Source organism: Leuresthes tenuis, unplaced genomic scaffold, assembly GCF_036924035.1.
Source record: "Leuresthes tenuis unplaced genomic scaffold, fLeuTen1.0.hap1 SCAF_1, whole genome shotgun sequence".
Taxonomy (NCBI): Eukaryota; Metazoa; Chordata; class Actinopteri; order Atheriniformes; family Atherinopsidae; genus Leuresthes; species Leuresthes tenuis.
Window position 1 is genome coordinate 19332693 of NW_027325355.1, and position 17031 is coordinate 19349723.

The 17031-nt window shown below is 39.9% G+C and overlaps 3 protein-coding genes across 4 annotated transcripts; all 3 read right to left on the minus strand.

The window, feature by feature from the left end:
* Positions 1 to 1014: 1014 nt before the first annotated feature.
* On the minus strand, positions 1015 to 7704 carry LOC140314841 (ETS translocation variant 5-like). 2 transcript variants are annotated; one of them, XM_072393193.1, is made up of 13 exons: positions 7595 to 7704; positions 6327 to 6392; positions 6127 to 6211; positions 5933 to 5980; positions 5741 to 5791; positions 4703 to 4811; positions 4360 to 4611; positions 3995 to 4272; positions 3826 to 3891; positions 3673 to 3741; positions 3399 to 3550; positions 3203 to 3304; positions 1015 to 2435 (listed from the first exon to the last, which is right to left on the minus strand). In XM_072393193.1, the coding sequence occupies exons 2-13, from the start codon at positions 6372 to 6374 to the stop codon at positions 2202 to 2204; spliced, it is 1494 nt and encodes a 497-aa protein (XP_072249294.1). In that variant the 5' UTR covers positions 6375 to 6392; positions 7595 to 7704; the 3' UTR covers positions 1015 to 2201. The 2 variants fall into 2 exon arrangements, with proteins under 2 accessions (XP_072249294.1, XP_072249295.1); XM_072393194.1 differs by having other exon boundaries at positions 3197 to 3304; positions 7595 to 7700.
* Positions 7705 to 12873: 5169 nt separating this feature from the next.
* Positions 12874 to 14143, minus strand: LOC140293619 (gamma-crystallin M2-like). The gene is made up of 3 exons (XM_072379545.1): positions 14129 to 14143; positions 13495 to 13737; positions 12874 to 13146 (listed from the first exon to the last, which is right to left on the minus strand). Exons 1-3 carry the CDS (start codon positions 14141 to 14143, stop codon positions 12874 to 12876), a joined length of 531 nt encoding a protein of 176 aa, XP_072235646.1.
* Positions 14144 to 15341: 1198 nt separating this feature from the next.
* Positions 15342 to 16267, minus strand: LOC140290974 (gamma-crystallin S-1-like). Its single transcript, XM_072379383.1, has 3 exons — positions 16259 to 16267; positions 15911 to 16153; positions 15342 to 15614 (listed from the first exon to the last, which is right to left on the minus strand). The coding sequence occupies exons 1-3, from the start codon at positions 16265 to 16267 to the stop codon at positions 15342 to 15344; spliced, it is 525 nt and encodes a 174-aa protein (XP_072235484.1).
* Positions 16268 to 17031: the final 764 nt, after the last annotated feature.

Below are 17031 nucleotides of genomic sequence, written 5' to 3' on the forward strand. Positions count from 1 at the left end.
ATCAAGGTCATCAATTGATTGTTATTCAGAATTTTGGACCTGTGGCCTTCAAATATCAAGTTAATAAAATCACGCTGAGGATGAAATGTGAGTAATATTTGTTCAGATGTACTTGGCTTTGACCACCAACTCAGCAGCTGTTATAGAGGTACCCAGGTATAGTGAAAATGATTAATTGCTCCACAATAAACCAAATCCATGTAAAACATTCTGATAGTTTTTGTCCTAATAACGTTTGAATTAAAGAGTTTGCAGAAAATCAGAGGTCCTCTGATTTTTCTACACATGCTCCAATACTGTTAAATATGATAATCTCATAAAACCTGGCTCCCACCTGACATTGTGCATGTTGAGACTATTCAATCCTTGAACACAATATGCAGTTTAAACATGTTATTTGGGAAATTAAGAGGTGAAATCTTTAGAGATTAAGTTTTGAATCCCAGCAGAAACAGTTTCATGAAACCTGAACATCTTTTTGACCTGACTGTGGAACAATGATTAACAATGAGGTTAATCCTCTATGGAGGAATAAAAGGGACAAAACATGGAAGGTGTTTAGCTAAAGAAAATTAAAAAAAATAGGAAGATAAAGTTAAAAAGGTCAGTTTCCACATCAAGATAAAAAAAATGTATTCTCTTTATCTATTTTTTATATATATATATTCAAAGTCAGTTATTTGATTACAGAGTGCAATTACCTAAAATGTGTTTATATTCAAGCTAATCCAGACGAAAGACTAGTCTGAAAAAACAGGAAGTGGAAGAATCCAAGTTTCAGGCGTGTTCAGGGTGGTATGAAGCGTAAGCGATGAATTTAACAACAAACATCTATGTTAGAGATACTATGAGAAACACAATTCATAGCATTAAAAAAAAATGTCGCACATCACTAAATAGCCCGTTTCAGTCTGTGTGCATCCCTTCTCTTTACAACCTGCAGGAGGCAGGTTAAAACATTTTGTATCAAGTCATGAAAACGGTTTATCGCAGGGATCTGAAGCGAGGCAAAAGAAAAGAGTAAAATAGTTTATCATATCAGTAAAGATCAACAGAAGGCACACATACAGTATCTGAGGGTAGAAGTCACACCAGTGTCAGTATCTCTTACAACCATGTGCTCACATAGGAAAATATATTGTTACGTTCAAATTCTGTCTGCAGGACTCACACTTACATGCGTCATGCATCCTTGGAGAGCAACACATTAGCAAGCAAACACAGCCTTTAGCAAAAATATATCCATATATAATTATACACTCTTTCTACACAGTGAAGCAAACCAACTATACAAATTGCAGAAAACTATCTTAGTATATAATAACTGGTGAGCCATTTGGAAGAAAGTCCATGCTTGTTATTGGCATCTGAGTGGCAGTTTTACAGAATCAAAAAATAGAAGCAGTACCTTTATCATAAACTGGTATAGGAAAAACATACAAGTATATATACTTATATACCACATAAGGCCAAAAATATTAGCTTTGAAATCAAGACAAAAGTACTCAAAAAGACATTTCATTATGGATATTTCAGGATTATAAGGTCTGGAAAATACAAGTGTGTCCCTTTCAAGGAGTTAAACCTTTTACCCCAAAAACTACTTATAAGTCAATTAGTTAAGGAGTGCCATGGCTTTCGAGATGCTTTTTGGTTGCAAAACAGATCCCAGAGTTGACAAATGCTGCAAAGTCACCATAATAACCAGGAAAGAAAGCTGGGATTTCACAGGGGACGTTGAAACACCTTGAGAAATAAAGAGGGTCTCTTTGGAGTGTAGAGCCACAATCAGGACAAATAGAGATTTATTTTTGCCTTTTTTAAAATAAAAAAGGACATTTTTGCAGCTATAACTCTACAACTTCTGATCTGTTTATTTGAATATTGTGACTTTTTCCTCAAAGTATTTGAACGTTTAGCGTTGAAACCTCTTTGTTAGACATCCATTAACACGTCATAACACTTTATTTCTAATGAGTACAACAAAACAACGTTTTTTCTATTGGAGTTTAACAGTCAGAGATTCACTGATATTCAGCCTCTGCTTGAATCCTAGTTTTACAGAAAAAATAAAAAAATAATGCAATTCTTGGCGAAGGAATCCTGTTTTTGTGACCGATAATGCAAGTGCATATATCTCAGCAAACACTGCTCAGTAATTTTAGGTTCCCCATTTCCCCTCAGCTGCCAGGCTGTGGGCTCTAATACGGGTAGCTGTCAGGAAAAGCCAGTCCCTGCATGCATTGCTCAGCTCCTTCAACCAGGAAAGGCCCCTCCTCCTCATAGCTGGGCAGGGGCAGGCCGTCCTCCTCGCTGGGGGGCAGGATGGCGTCCAGGTCAGCCTTCAGATTTGGCCTCTGGTTTTCTGGGAATGCCAAGGAGAAAAGCGCATCTGGGCTGCACACAAACTTGTAGACATACCTTTCCCCAGCCACCTGCAGGAGAAAGCAGTCAGAGTTAATGACATCCACTGGATGTTAAACCTGATCATGTGACCCTTCATTTGTGCTCAAAATATGAAGCAAATTTCTCAAAATATGGGAAAATATTTACTGCAAATTCCAGACTATAGAGCGCACCTGAATATAAGCGGCACCCTAATTTGAAAAAGAACATCCATTTTGTACTTGTACAGGCTGCACCGGATTATAAGCCGCAGGTGTCCACATTGTAATGAGATATTTACACAGAAAGATGTTAAACTTTTAATTAAATGTGTATGGTAACATAAACAAATACATACTGCAAATGTTTTTTACCCTGAACAGTGCCTGTAACACTGCTGGTAACAAAAGACAGCCTACCAGGAAAAGTCATTGATCGCCTTCTTCATCTTCCTCCTGCGCACTAAAACCATCAAAGTCATCTTCTAAGTACAAATGACCGAGTTACAATAATTTAGCAGTGTACGTGGGTTTGATTTATCACACAATTTCATTGGACCACCGTGAACTACTCGTTAATTTTATTGGTCTAATGTTACGAGGAAAAATGTTTTTGGCGACATGAAAAAACAAAAAACAGATGCACCGTATTATAAGCTGCGGTGCTCAAAGCCTGGGAAAAAGTAGCGACTTATAGTTTGGAATTTACGGTAGATTTTAACTTGTAACAAGATAACATTTCAGTAGATAAATATAAAGTTATTTTCTTTCCATTGCAGAAAAGAAAAGGATGAGAGGAAAACATGACTCGCCTTTACCTTCTGCATGATGCCCTTTTCGTAGTAGTAGCGCAGTGAGCGGCTCAGCTTGTCGTAGTTCATAGCTGGTCGATTCTTCTGAATCCCCCACAGCCGAGCCACCTGGGTACCAAAAAGAGGAATATATCTCCATAAAACATCTTGCCTTTCCCCCAAAGCAAAATAAAGACTCCCGAAGCTGCTTAGAAAGTCCCACCTCCTCGGGATCAATCAGCTTGAACTCCATGTTGCGACCTGTCCACACGATCAGGTGTCCGTTAGCTGGGTTGTCCAGCAGCGTGAGCAAGAACTGCCAGAGCTGCAGGGAGCCACGGCGCTGGTACGGCAAACCCTCCTGCTTCACTTTACCTGGTTACAGAAGCAAACAGGACACACCGAGGTCATTCCTACAACAGGCATATTTTGGTCTTCAACTTCTTTATCAACCAACACTCAATTCAAGTGGGCACTAATCAGTGTCAGCAGCTTACCTTCCATCCTTTCTGGCACAACACAAGTGTCATCGAAGTACAAAAGAGGCTCTTTGTCAACACCAAATCCTATTGGGCCGAACGTGTACGTGTCAGTTGTGGTCGCTTTGACAAAAGGAGACATTTGTTTAAGCATCGAACGCTTTAACTCACCATGAGTGTTTTTCTGGAACAAAACTGAAGACTTCCCAAACGATGATGACTGGCAGGGTTGAGCTTCTAGAAGATGACATACATACATTAAGAAGATGCAAGTCATCGACCCCACCACTTCTATTACAACTCCAAGTAAATGCTACATTAACAAAAATCTAACACACACCTGGGTCAAAGCCGAAGTCTCTTGGCTCTTGTTTGATCGTGACGTGGTTGAAGGCGGTCTGGGGTTGGACCAGACTTTGACCAGCAGGCCCCAGCTCTGGATATCGTGGGTCCACCAGCTCCTGTTTGAAACCTCGAGCGGCGTGGGGAACGAGGGGCTCGGAGAGGTGGCGCTGGTACAGCGGCCGGCCGTCGCAGGTCGAGTGGTGGTACAGTGTGTTTGGGGTTTTATCTGGGGGCAAGAAAGGCAAGCAGGGATCCGACAGCTGCCGCTGGAACCTGAAGTTTAGAAGAAAGGAAAATCAGAGGGTTTGCCTGCGATCACATCGGTGAGCTTAAATCATTTCAGGGATAATCAGAGCTCACCTTTGTTCTGCGTTGAAGGAGGCACTGGAGCAGCTGATGGGGGGACGCGGCAGAGCAAACTGACGGTTTTGGTCAGGCTGTGATAGGTTATGGTGGGAGGGGCTGGGGGCTGGAGCGCGGCTCGGGGAGCAGTGATTGGTCAGCTGTGGGGGAGACGGCTGTAGCTGTCTCTGTAAGGGTGGAGGTCCAGCAGGGTGGTGGTGTGTTGCAGGTGTGGAGGCTGGAGTCGGACCTGGTTTGTTGTCACAGGCACTGAGGAGATAACGACAGGAAGGCGTAGTGAGGAAATGCTCATCCGCTGTTAGCATCTCTTTTCGGCTGGTTTCCTACATTCATTTGCTACCTGTAACTGTAAAGGCACATGGCAGCCTGAGCCGTTCTGCAGGGAGACAGGTCTTTGGTCGGCCTGGGCTCCCGCTTCACTTTGGTGACAGGCGGTCCCGGAAACATTACTGCAAAAACACAAATATCAAACTCTCAGATCCAAATGTCCAAATTCAACGTCCAGCTGGTAAAACAAGCTGCTTCATGAACCCGTCGTGTCGATTTTTTAACTCCAGTGAGCACAAGTCCCACGGAAGAAACTAAAAAGCCTCACATCTGATCTCACCCTTCCTGGAATCAGCAGTTAGATTGTCATCAGTGTGCTGTAGTGACGACAACGGGCCACCAATGTTTCCATCTGTGACACATTCACTGTCAGCTCCCCTGTCTGAACCTGGAGTTGTTCTGTCGAGGCAGCTGTCACCACAACGCCAATAAACACATGAGTACGTGTTTGTCTGCAGAACTAAATGTACCATTTCAATTCCGAGCTTATCTGTGACACTTCACGGCACGGCCATTTTATAACTCCCATTTCCTATCCACATGACTACTATCACTTATTTGGCAACGCTCCATTACATGCGGGTCTGAGGGTCAGTTGATGCAATAGGCCCAGATCTACGTGATAAATTTGACAACTTTATTTACACGTGTGATAGTGGCGAGCAGATTCAGACAGGTCAGCGGGATTAATCCACGGGCCACATGGGGCAACAGCAGGGTCCTTGGCATAGAGAAGAAAAAGACCTCCAATTTGTCCTGTGGTGGACAAAGACCCGAGGGTTGTTTTTTGTTGTGTTTGCAGTATGGAGGTCAATACAAATGACAGCACCAATGTTTGCCATGAATGGGAGATAGAGTGGCCCATTTCAATGTTTCTAATAGCTTATCAACTACACTCAAGCCCTGCTAAGGATTTATTCTCTCAGGATAAATCCGCTGCTCAAAAACACTGTCACCAGGATGTGTGAATAATGATCGTTTCTAACTGCGGAACATTTTCTCCTCGTTGTACGACAGTCTATAAAAAGAAAGAGATGGAGCGGTTACTCACAGTTATTGGACTGAAAATCTGGGACAAACTGCTCGTCATCGGGAACCTGAGCTGTCGGAGGGAGAAAGACAGGATGTCAAGACTTGTCTCGTTGAATATTCAACGCAAGACATTGTGCATTATGCATGGAAATTATGGCTGACTAGGTCAATGTTGGCTTTTTCGTGTTGATATGATGCTTGCAGATCTCACCTTCGGCGATCCATATTTCTTGGAGCTGGCTCAGATCTTGAAATAGCTCTGGAAAAGCAGTTGTGAAATTAAATACAGCCCTACTACTACGTAAATCTCTATTTCATTAATTGTCATTATTTGTCCCGTGGCACACTGCACCAACTTACCAATCCGCCTCCCAGACAAACAGACATAACACTGAGTTTATTTACCTTCTGTGTCCTGAGCCAGCTCTGTGTCCAGAAACTTCAGCCGTCTGTCACTGAGACATCTCTCCGCCTCTTCTGTGTGACTTTTCTACAATAACAGGTAAGAGGACACGTCAACACAACACCATTCATTCTTTTCTAAATCATTTCTTGGCCTGCTTGTGATGAATACATGAATCATGTTAGTCAGGTTTTTAACTCACACTCTCGGGCACCAGAAAGGGGACCTGCTGGTCATAAAAGCCATCCATGCTACAGCTCTCTTCACCCTGGAAAAAAAACAGATTATCATTAAAAATATTGGCTCAATCAGCTAAAAGCCTTTGACTTCCATTTTCCACCAAGACCACCCCCTGCATCCAAAGAACCACCCTTTTCACGTGACTTGTGTTTTTCTAACCTTCATGGACCTACAGGAGGTTTTAGGCTGCCCCCCCCTGCACTAAGTGATGTGAATTATGAGCTTCAGGAGGAATCGCTCTGCAGAGATGTTTGAGTGGGTGATAAGCAGAGAGCAATAAAATGTGACGTCTTTAGCGTTGGCTGCACAGTGTTGGCCTCATTAGGCTCTCTGAATCAATGGGGCCAAAGCTAAGCCCTGATGTGTATGAGGCACATATTTGTATTTTTTCATAGTGTATTAAAAAATTAAATTAAGTGTATTATTGAGAACGCGAAAGTACTCCTTTAAAACAGGCAAGTTGAACAGAGTCTGCATATCTAATTGACTGGACTTAAATTAACCTGGGCTAACATGATAATCATTTCGTTTCTGTATTTTTAAAAGTCTAAACTTTTAAAAATCGACTTTCTGGCGTTCTGGTAACATGAACGTTTCACTTTGTCCTCCTGTTATCCTCCATGGGTAAACACCTCTGCTCCAACCTCTGGTTTGAAGAATGCAGCGTGATTCACAAACAAAAAGTAGGCTTTTAAGTCTGGTTCATTGACTGGAACAACACCAATCATTTTTACTGACTCTAGAAATGGCGTTTCGCGATTGGCTTATGTTAAATAGAAGCCGAACATTAAATTAAGACTTCCAAGGGAGTTTGGCTTAAGGCGCAAGAAAGAAAAAGACTCACGGGATCTCCTTGTTTTTCTGAATGAAGTGAAACTTGATCCTCCCAGAAGGAGGAGGAGGTGGTGCGGGGCGGGTGAGTGGGGCCGGTTAGAGGGCAGCTCACCATTGACAAATTTGCCACAGAGAACAGAAAGATTCACAATGCTAGCAGTCTGTAAAAACAGGAAACACCGCCATGCATAGATGACAGATGCAGGGAAATGGACGCAGTATTGCCTTTGATTTTCAGAAAATGGCGTTCGCCTCTAAACCCATATCTGCTCCGCTCGCAGCCAACAAGCAAGCAAAAAAAAAAAAGCGACGCTCCATGTCGCGTTTTGTTAGTAAACCGAGCTTGTGCCGCCTGTTGTAAACATTAAAGAACGAATAATTTAAAAAGGCCCTTACCTGGTATGTAAAGTTTCCTCGCAGGGTGATTAAAACAAGTCGACGCGGATTTCCTCCCCTACATCCCCTGCAGGTCCTCGAATAAACACATTTTTTTGTCAATGAAGAGCTCTCCGATAACTGGATCTAAACCGAACAGTGTGCTGCACTGCCATTGGCTAACATAGAATGTCACTCAAAAAACAGCCCAATCGTCTTCGAGACTGCTCTGACGTCCGTTCTTTGGGTTTTTAATGAATGGCTGCGTTTCATTCATGAATCTACTGCTATCTTAAAGGTGCAGAGCCACTAGTCAGAATAATAAAACAACAGATATACAGTCAATCTCCTCGTCCTAAATTTACACTAACACAGTGTTTACATCTTTCATACGGTTAATCACATATTACCTGAATGTGTACTTGTGAATATGTCTGGTCATCATGGCATAATGGTGAATACTCTGGCATCAATGATTGACAGATAATAGGAAACTCAATGTATTTAATCAGTTATACCTTGAGATTCTGATGTAACAGAGTCCTGTTACAAGCACAACAAACCAATAACACATTCTGCATGTCCCATGTTAATCTTAGATGTGATAAGGCAGTGTTGAAAGACTTAAAAAAAAATAATTCATTGGACAACAAAGCATTTGATCATTAATCCATTAATGAGTTGCCTTTTCCAGTGAATGATTTTACACGTTTTAGGTCAAAAAATGGTATCAAAACATCTTTTTACTTATGCTTTACATATGCTTCAGTATGTACTAAAGATTTTTTTCAAGCACTCAACACATGGTAAAAGCATCACTTCACAGTAGAACAGTCAAGATATACATTGGGTTTAGTACAAACATGGGCTAAATGGGAAGAAAACCCCCCCCCCATAAGTTTATAGAACTGGAAATGATTGGAGGTGACTCGAATAGAAATTATGAATAGTTGTAAGTTTTTAGGTCAATCCAACATCACACACTACTGTTCATGTCAAATGGGTGGCAGAACAATCCCCCCCCCCTTTAATTCCTCTTTCATCTCTTTTGGCTTCATTACCAGCAGCTGGATAGCGAGAGCCAAGCACGCCACGTGATTATTTGATAAATCTCATACAGCACCTCCTCGATGACTGATGGCTTGACACAATGGGCGGCATACAAAAACTGCCGTTATCAAGAATTTAATCCAAATATGCACATAAGAAGATTAAAAGTCAGCAGCAGCTCTGATACAGTACCATTCAATGTTCCTTTCTGACTAATGTAATGTCAGAGCGTTATCACTTCCTTTCATTAATCAAAGAATGTGAATGTCAATCAACCTGTTCTGCAAAGGCCTGAGAAGATTCTATAAACTGCAAAACCATAGGACTTATCGTTTTCACATGGCACAGAAATCACATTTGAGCTAAACCTTTAAAACAAAACTTGGCAAAGAATCATGCAAGCTTGGCACATGCAGGCTGAGATTATTCTGAAACACATGCAAAGACAAAAGCACGGTTACTGCACAGTTCTGCAGCTGCAGGGACTTTTTGCATTGGCAAGCAGTTCAGGAGAAAAGCAGCAATGTATCCCATATTCTCCAAAGTGTAACCAAGACGAATGGTTTGTCTAATAAGGAGTGGAAAGGGTTAATGTAGGTATTTTAGCTATGAAAGTTGGTTTGCAAAAGGTCCTAAAGTTTAAAAAGAAGTCCCACCTTATGACTTCATATGGGACGACCTGTCTAGGCGGATTTTTTTTCTGCAGAGGTGCACTGATTGTTTTTTTCTTAGAAACTGCTTGATCAGCGTGGGGAGATGCCAGAACGGATCTGTGTGTGATAAAAGTTCCAGTTCAAACCTGAGCTGACCTCAGCAGCTAAGTTACTGATTTGCAACGTCTCCTGTTTACAAGGACTCCACACGTCTATTTCTGTGTAAAATACAACAAATACTGATTCCAACTTCCCTTTTGGCAGATCAACAAGCATGATATAATAGAGCACATCCTGTCACAGGATATTACACTCTGCAGTCTTACGGCTTCTTATCAAATGTGTCTGCAGTTTGTGTTGAAAGTTTATATTTCTCCTTATCTCAGGTCTATTAACTCATCCATTATATCTTCTTTTGAAATCTTAGATTAAGAAATTAAAAAAAAAAAAATTGAGGAAATATTGACATGATAAACTATTTGCATTCTGCAGTTAGTGTCTTCTAGTTTGCAAAATTTTAGCTGTAAGATGCTCCAAACTAAGTAATTGTTGTGACTGTATCTCTGCGCAATAGATATACTTGTGGGGACTATGTGTAGTAACAATGACGACTTATGGCACAAACTATTATGTTAAAATTAGATGATTTCACTTCTTAAGTCCACACCAGTAACTTCTGATTCCAGTGACAATGACACTCTTGCAGTTTTAGGATTTGTTTCCAATTTTTTTTTAGAGTCATACAGTATATTCTGTCGTTAAAATGTGAAAGTTTTCTTTCTTTGTTTCTTTTTACCTGTAATACAGCCATTAGACCACTGGAGAGCTCCCAAACCCACACGGTTTTCATCATCTTGATTGAATGACTTCTGTGTTCACTGGAAAACAAAACAGATAAAAAACAAAAACCTGCCTTATCTCTGCCTGAAGAATAAAGTGGACCTCTGGAGGGATTAGGCTAAAACAGGCAGTAAAATGAAGATGGTTTATTTGAATCAAACAAGAAATAATTCCCCTACAAGGAAGACTGGTGGACTGACTAATAGATGGAAGGAACTAACTGGAAGACGTCAGTGATCTGGCAAATGACAGATGATTGGAGAGCTGCAGGTACAGGGAGAGCTGATAAGCGAGTGACAACAGGTGAGTGATTAACAGGAACAAATCAAGACAACTGAGGACATCTAGGGGAAATTATGAGGAACAGAAAAAAAAAAAAAAAAAAGAATCTAACACAGATTAACCGAAAACTGAAACAATAGAAAGAATCAAGCTCCCACAAGAACACAGAACAAAGAGGAGAAGACTTACAAACCACTGGTGTCAGTGTTGGGAAACCTTAAAGAGCCCAAACTATGCTCTGACAACTGGCATGTTTTTTTAAGTTGGTGGGGTCTGAAACTCTGCAGACCATTGACATGAAGGAAAAGCTGGATAAAACACTGACAGAAATAACACCAAAACATTTAATTTAAAAATAAAGTATAAATGTACACAAAATTATAGAAATCAAGAAACTAAAGTTTATTGAAATAATTTTGGAAATATATAGAGAAATTAATTGGCACATAATAAAAACAAGTAAAACAAAATAGCAATATTTTTTCTTGTGTCCTACGTTTAATGCCACAATTTCCAGTTTTCCTTGTTTATTTTTTCTATAGATTTCCGCATATTACTTTAACTTTGTCATCTTCGGTTACTTTGATACATGTACTATATGCACACATTTATATACATTTAGTCTTTTTCGGTCACTCTTTATGGCACTTATATCATTCCATAAATTGCTTCTTCACATGTTTATACAGCATTTAGTTTTTATGCTATTATAATCTTACATTTATATTTTGCCACAGTTCCAAATTACAGAGATGAATGCAAAATGTATACAAAATACAAAATGTGATGCATATTTTTAGAATATGAATTTATTTTTATAAAACAAAAAGCTTATGAAATAGCTGAAAGTGGCACTTGTAGTAGTGCAATACAGCATTAAAATAATGTAACCATGCAACACCTGTGATAATTTTGGTACTTTTAGTCACATTTTAGTACATATTTTACCTTCATTTTCAGACACAGTCAACCTGCAGTTAATTTTAACAAGTGATTAACTTGTGACAAGCAAGTTTTTCTTCTTCTACTGGGACCCAGACTGATAATTGAAGTTTTAAATCCTTAACTATAATATTAAAGAAGCTTTTTATTTTTTCCCCTTAAATAGTCTTTAAAATGGTAAATGTTTACAAAGTTGACAGATTTTCCATACAAACTCACTTTCCCAGAAGCCTATTGCAGGAAAATAAACACCAGCTATGTTGAATAGGAGGTTCAGAATTAAATGTTCACCATCATGGGGGCATCGGTGAGAATGCTGGCAGACAGGAGTCGAAGAACAGTATGCTCAAATAGGGGTTTATTTATCAAATAAAGAGTTCAATAATAAATTCAGCACTCGAAGAAAGGAAGAAAAAATAAACACATGGGTGATCAAATCTGAAAGAAAGCAAAATAAAGTTAAAACTCAGAATTTTATATTGAAATTAGGTTTAAATGTCCATTGTAAAGAAATAAAATTCCATGTGAAATATGAACAAAGCGAAGGCGTGAATGAACAAAGAAGCTCTTACCAGCACTGCCACCCCATACAAAGGTGAGGAAAGGGGAAGTGCAGTCTTTAAATAAGGAGTGAACAGGTGAACACAATCAGGTAAATGAGAGAGTGATAGAAGGTGAAAACAAGAGCCAATTGGTGAGAAGGAGTGGAAAAAAGGAAGTAAGGAAAAAGAAATGATAGACGTGAGGACAGAAATGTCAAAATGAAGAGAAATTAGGATCTTTGTTACAAGCTAGATTATTTACAACTAACAAACCTATAGTTGTTATTATTAATGGCTTATAATTGATCAAATAAAGTGTGATTTATCAACTGTATAATATCCATTAATTACAACCATAGTACCACACCGGTATATCTAACGAATCCACAATTTAGAAGTTACTTTCAGGACATTCCAGATGGACTTTGTTGCGGACTCTTCTATCATACCTGTGGTCATTTCATTTAGCTGTTGGCTTAGAATATCTGTAGACTGCCACTGTTGTCAAACACAGTTGTGGTTTTGTAGTTGTTATGTCTGTGCACTAGCTGGGTGGCGTTGAAGCACGCCGCTGTATTTTTCCACTGTCTCTGGCACAGGCTGCCATCTAACAACAATAGCTGCTGGCATTCCATGGGTCCTTGTTGGTGAATACCCCTGAATCATCAGTGGTCTTTTTGTTTCTAGGCTTTACCACGAGCTATCAGATGATAGCATCTACTGCTAAGCCAGTAACCAACATGATGAATCACAGGCACACGTTTCTCCCTTGGGAAAATAAAGCACACCTTGTCTTGTTAAGCACAAACAGTACTCGTGATCCTTTCACCTTTTGGAAAGTTATGTAATCAAATCGAAAAGAAACCCTTTCAGGTGCAGTTTGCCTACACTTGTAGGTTTATTTGCAGAGAGAGATTTTGTTAGAAAGAGTGAGAAGAGGAAGATGAGAACAATTAAAGTTAAGTAGTTTAAGGAGTCATCTTAGGTGTAGTTAAGAGTCCATAACACGACGAATAGAGCCCACAGACGGCTGGAGAGCCCCCCACTCAGAGTGTCGTCTGTATTCGCCTTTTTCCAGCAGGTACTGGCGCCCCCTGTAGTTTGGATGCTCATAAAAGACCCAAATGCCATCATGGACATGAGCCGAGTGGATGTCACGATAGCGCCAGCGGTCCTGCAGGTTGGGCAGGTCTTCGCTTAACTCGATCATCTGGCCACTGAAATCTGGACGTTCATAGATGCGGATCCTGTACCTGCTGGATGACTTGAACATTGAGCAATCAAGATACCTATTAAAAAGGGAGCTTTAGAGGTGCTGATTTTGTTGCTGTTAGCGTTTCCACCATCTAGCTAATCTAACATCCCCTTGATCCACCATCAAATTTAACAATGTGAACCAACAATGAACCCAGAGAAACTCAGTAACTTGAAAATGAAGAGACTGGAATTAAATTTCCAGCAAAAGGTTGACACGTTTTCATGTTTAGCTATTTCATTGACTCATCTGTGATATAATTTGCCCCAGTTTTACATGACAGAAAAAATCTCATTATATAATCTTGAGTGGAGTTTGAACCCTGCCTTTTCTCAGCCTTTATTTTCCAGGACTTACATAACTGACAAGGCGACAGGACCGGATGGTGTCACTGAAGCCACTCCAGCTCTGGTAGGTGGGGTACTCCCCTCTCACAAGGACATACTGGTAGCCCATATGTTGGGGTCCCTCATAGATGACCCAGGTCCCACCTTCCACACGGATGGAGTTACAGCGGCTGAAGTGCGGGCTGAGCACAGGACAGTCGCTGCTGCATTCATAGTAACGACCCTGGAAGTTCCTGTCCTCATAAAAGATGATCTACAAGCAAGAATTTGGTTTTAATTTTGTGAGCAGTGCAGCTGAAAAATAATTACTGCTGGAACTGCCTTTTTTCCCCACTACGATTACCTCTCCTAGTAATTCCCTGTTATTTTAGCCCCAAACTGAAGCTGATTCAATCTTTTATTTTCTTCCTGTGGACAGCTTGTGCTAATACTGCTGGATATTTTTATTAAACAGTTTTAGGACACTAAAGCAAAAACAAAACAGTGAAAATCTGACTTTTATTCATCAAGGACAGAAACACTGCTCAGCTTGTAGAGTCTTTTTAAGGGTTTTTGCATCCATCTTTTAATGAAAATTCAAATGACACTACAAAGAAAGACAATGCCAACCATGCATTTTTCCTTGCAATAATCAGTGGTGGTGCGATACCCATGGCCATAACAAACGGAGTAGAAGGTTTAGACAGATTCAACTAGAAGCAAAAGCTTGAAAAAGAAGTTCCATTGGCTGTATAAGAATTAAAAACGGAGAAAAGGTCTGCTGGATTATAAAAAAATAAAAACCAGAGATAGCCGATGAGTCAAATGAGATAAGTGTTCACTAAACCAGACTTTATTCTGAAAAAGTGTTTCTAAATGTCCATAAACCCTGAATCCCTAAATCCAGGGAAACATTGGCACTGAGTCAACTACCTTCAGTCATCATAAAACAAATGGTTTACGTATTTAGCTGAATAACTTTGGGCAGATAGAACCAGAACCTGCATTTAAAGTGATGCATGATTTCTATACACAGTCATTCTTTTTTACTAACTCATTGTAAACACATTTGACAGACAGTAGTTTGAAGTCTTGAAGGATGAATACCAAAAAACAATCCCCTACTTGGTCTTATATGCATTACAGCACTATCACAGTACAGTACTCACCTTCCCTGCTTGTTCCATAGTCACCTTGCCTTCCTCCTCTGCCAATCAAATTAAAGCTCCCTCATTCACACTGTATCCCTGGTGGTCCACTTTTATATAAAGGCAGATGAAATGCATTAGCAGCACAATTATTGTCATTCAAATGAGCTCTCCATTAACATGTCAGCTGATTCCACAGTTGTTTCAGCACGTTTTTTGTGCTGAAGTGTTGATGCAGAAATCTGGTCTGAATTTTGCTTAAAATTTAGTAAAAGATTTGGTTAAGATGCACCAAATGGTGCTGTTGTTATCATGTCATCTTCTACATTCATAGACATCAGTTAGATGTGAAGTGACACATCTTACTTAGATATTGATGTATGATTTATTTACTAATTTTGCATTAAATGCATACGCTTATGTCAGTTTAATTTGTACATCATATGACTTGGACAATTCTTGGAAAATGAAGACTTTACTTTTATAATGGGATTTGGACATTTTTGTCCAATCAGCGTGAGCAGCAGTGGAAAGAAACCCTTTTACACAGATATGCTTTGCACCCAAACTGTTGAAAATTATAATGTGATGTAATGCTCATTAAATATTTTGCACTCAATACACCACATATTCAGCGAAAATGATCATACAGTCTATGATTTTATATAAGGAATTTATTTTTAAAGATGCTTATTGAGCATTTTGTATGTTTAGTTCTTGAATGGCATGGCTACGGGTTCTTAACCCGACGGACTGATCCAACACTGGCCTGTATGCCCCCCCATTCCAAGTACCGTTTGTACTCGCCCTTCTCCAGCAGGTACTGGCGCCCCTTGTAGTTGGGGTGCTCGTAGAAGATCCAGGCCCCTTCAAACACTTTGCAAGAGTGGACGTCTCGTCTCTGCCAGAGCTCCTGGAGGACAGGCGTGTTGTCTGCCAGCTCCATTGACTCGCCCTCAAAGTTCGGCTTCTCCCAAACCTTCATCCTCCATGAATTCTCCACCTGAGAAGAAGATAGTGATAGTCAAGCGATATCCACTAAATGACACAGTGTCTCTTACATGTGGATAAAGAAATAAATAGACCCGAATAAAGAAATATAATCTCCTTACATGTCAAAGTAACCACAGCTAAGCTCTGGAGGAAGCTTGTAACATGTGAAGCCAATGACATGATATTCACTTAGGAAATCAAAATAAAATTAGAGTTATTGCAAGTTGGATTTTGAAAGCATTTAGAAATGTAAAGAACACCTGACTGACAGAACTTGGGCTACAACACTGGTAGCTTTTAACTTACATGCCTAATAATGCGACAGGACCTGATGGTGTCGTTGATGCCCAGCCAGTACTGGTAGTCAGGATACTGTCCTGGGCTCAGAACATATTGGTAGCCAATGTAATTTGGTCTTTCGTACACTACCCAGAATCCCTCCTCCACCTTGATGGAGTTGCAATGGCTGACGTATGTGTGCAGGTCGCTGGAGTCATTGCTGCACTCGTGGAATCGACCCTGGAAGTTTCTGTCCTCATAGAAGATGATCTAGAAGCAAGAGTGTTTTGTAAAGTTTAAGTAGATAAGAATAGTAGATTAAAGCAGATTGAATATGAAGGCACTGACTATGTGTTTATGCGAAACAAACAGTACCTTCTCCATAGTTATTGTTAACAAGTGTGGTGAGTTAAAAAAAAAAAGCTTAAAGCAACCAGGTCTGTATATATTCTCTTTATACAAACCTGGAACAATAAAACCAAGCACATGATTTCCTTTGTGTGAACTGGATGATTCAATCAGTGATACAAATATTTATCCAGACTGATCACATTGTTCTGAAGCAGTGACTCCTGATTGCTTAGACAATGCAAATGCAAAGTACGAACCTCCCAAAAGCTTCTGGATGCAGCAGAGCGTGCTGACAAAAACAAGGGCACCACAGGACATTTGAGTGGAACTGAGTCAGTGACACAGCAGGAAGAGAGGACGGCACCAGAGACAATGGACACATTATCTTATCATGTGTCACACACTGTTTACATTCAGGAAAGTTCCTTTTGCCTTGTGGAATGGGTCATTTAATTGATTATTTTTTACTACAGAAAATAAGCTTTCCAGAAAAGGCGACTGACAAGTCCTTCTGATCTTGAATTTCCTTCGGGATCAATAAACTATCTATCTATCTATCTATCTATCTATCTATCTATCTATCTATCTATCTATCTATCTATCTATCTATCTATCTATCTATCTATCTATCTATCTATCTATCTATCTATCTATCTATCTATCTATCTATCTATCTATCTATCTATCTATCTATCTATCTATCTATCTATCTATCTATCTATCTATCTATCTATCTATCTACTTTAACAGTTGTGAACTTTTAAGACTGAATTATCTTTAAAATTCCTCTGTGGAAC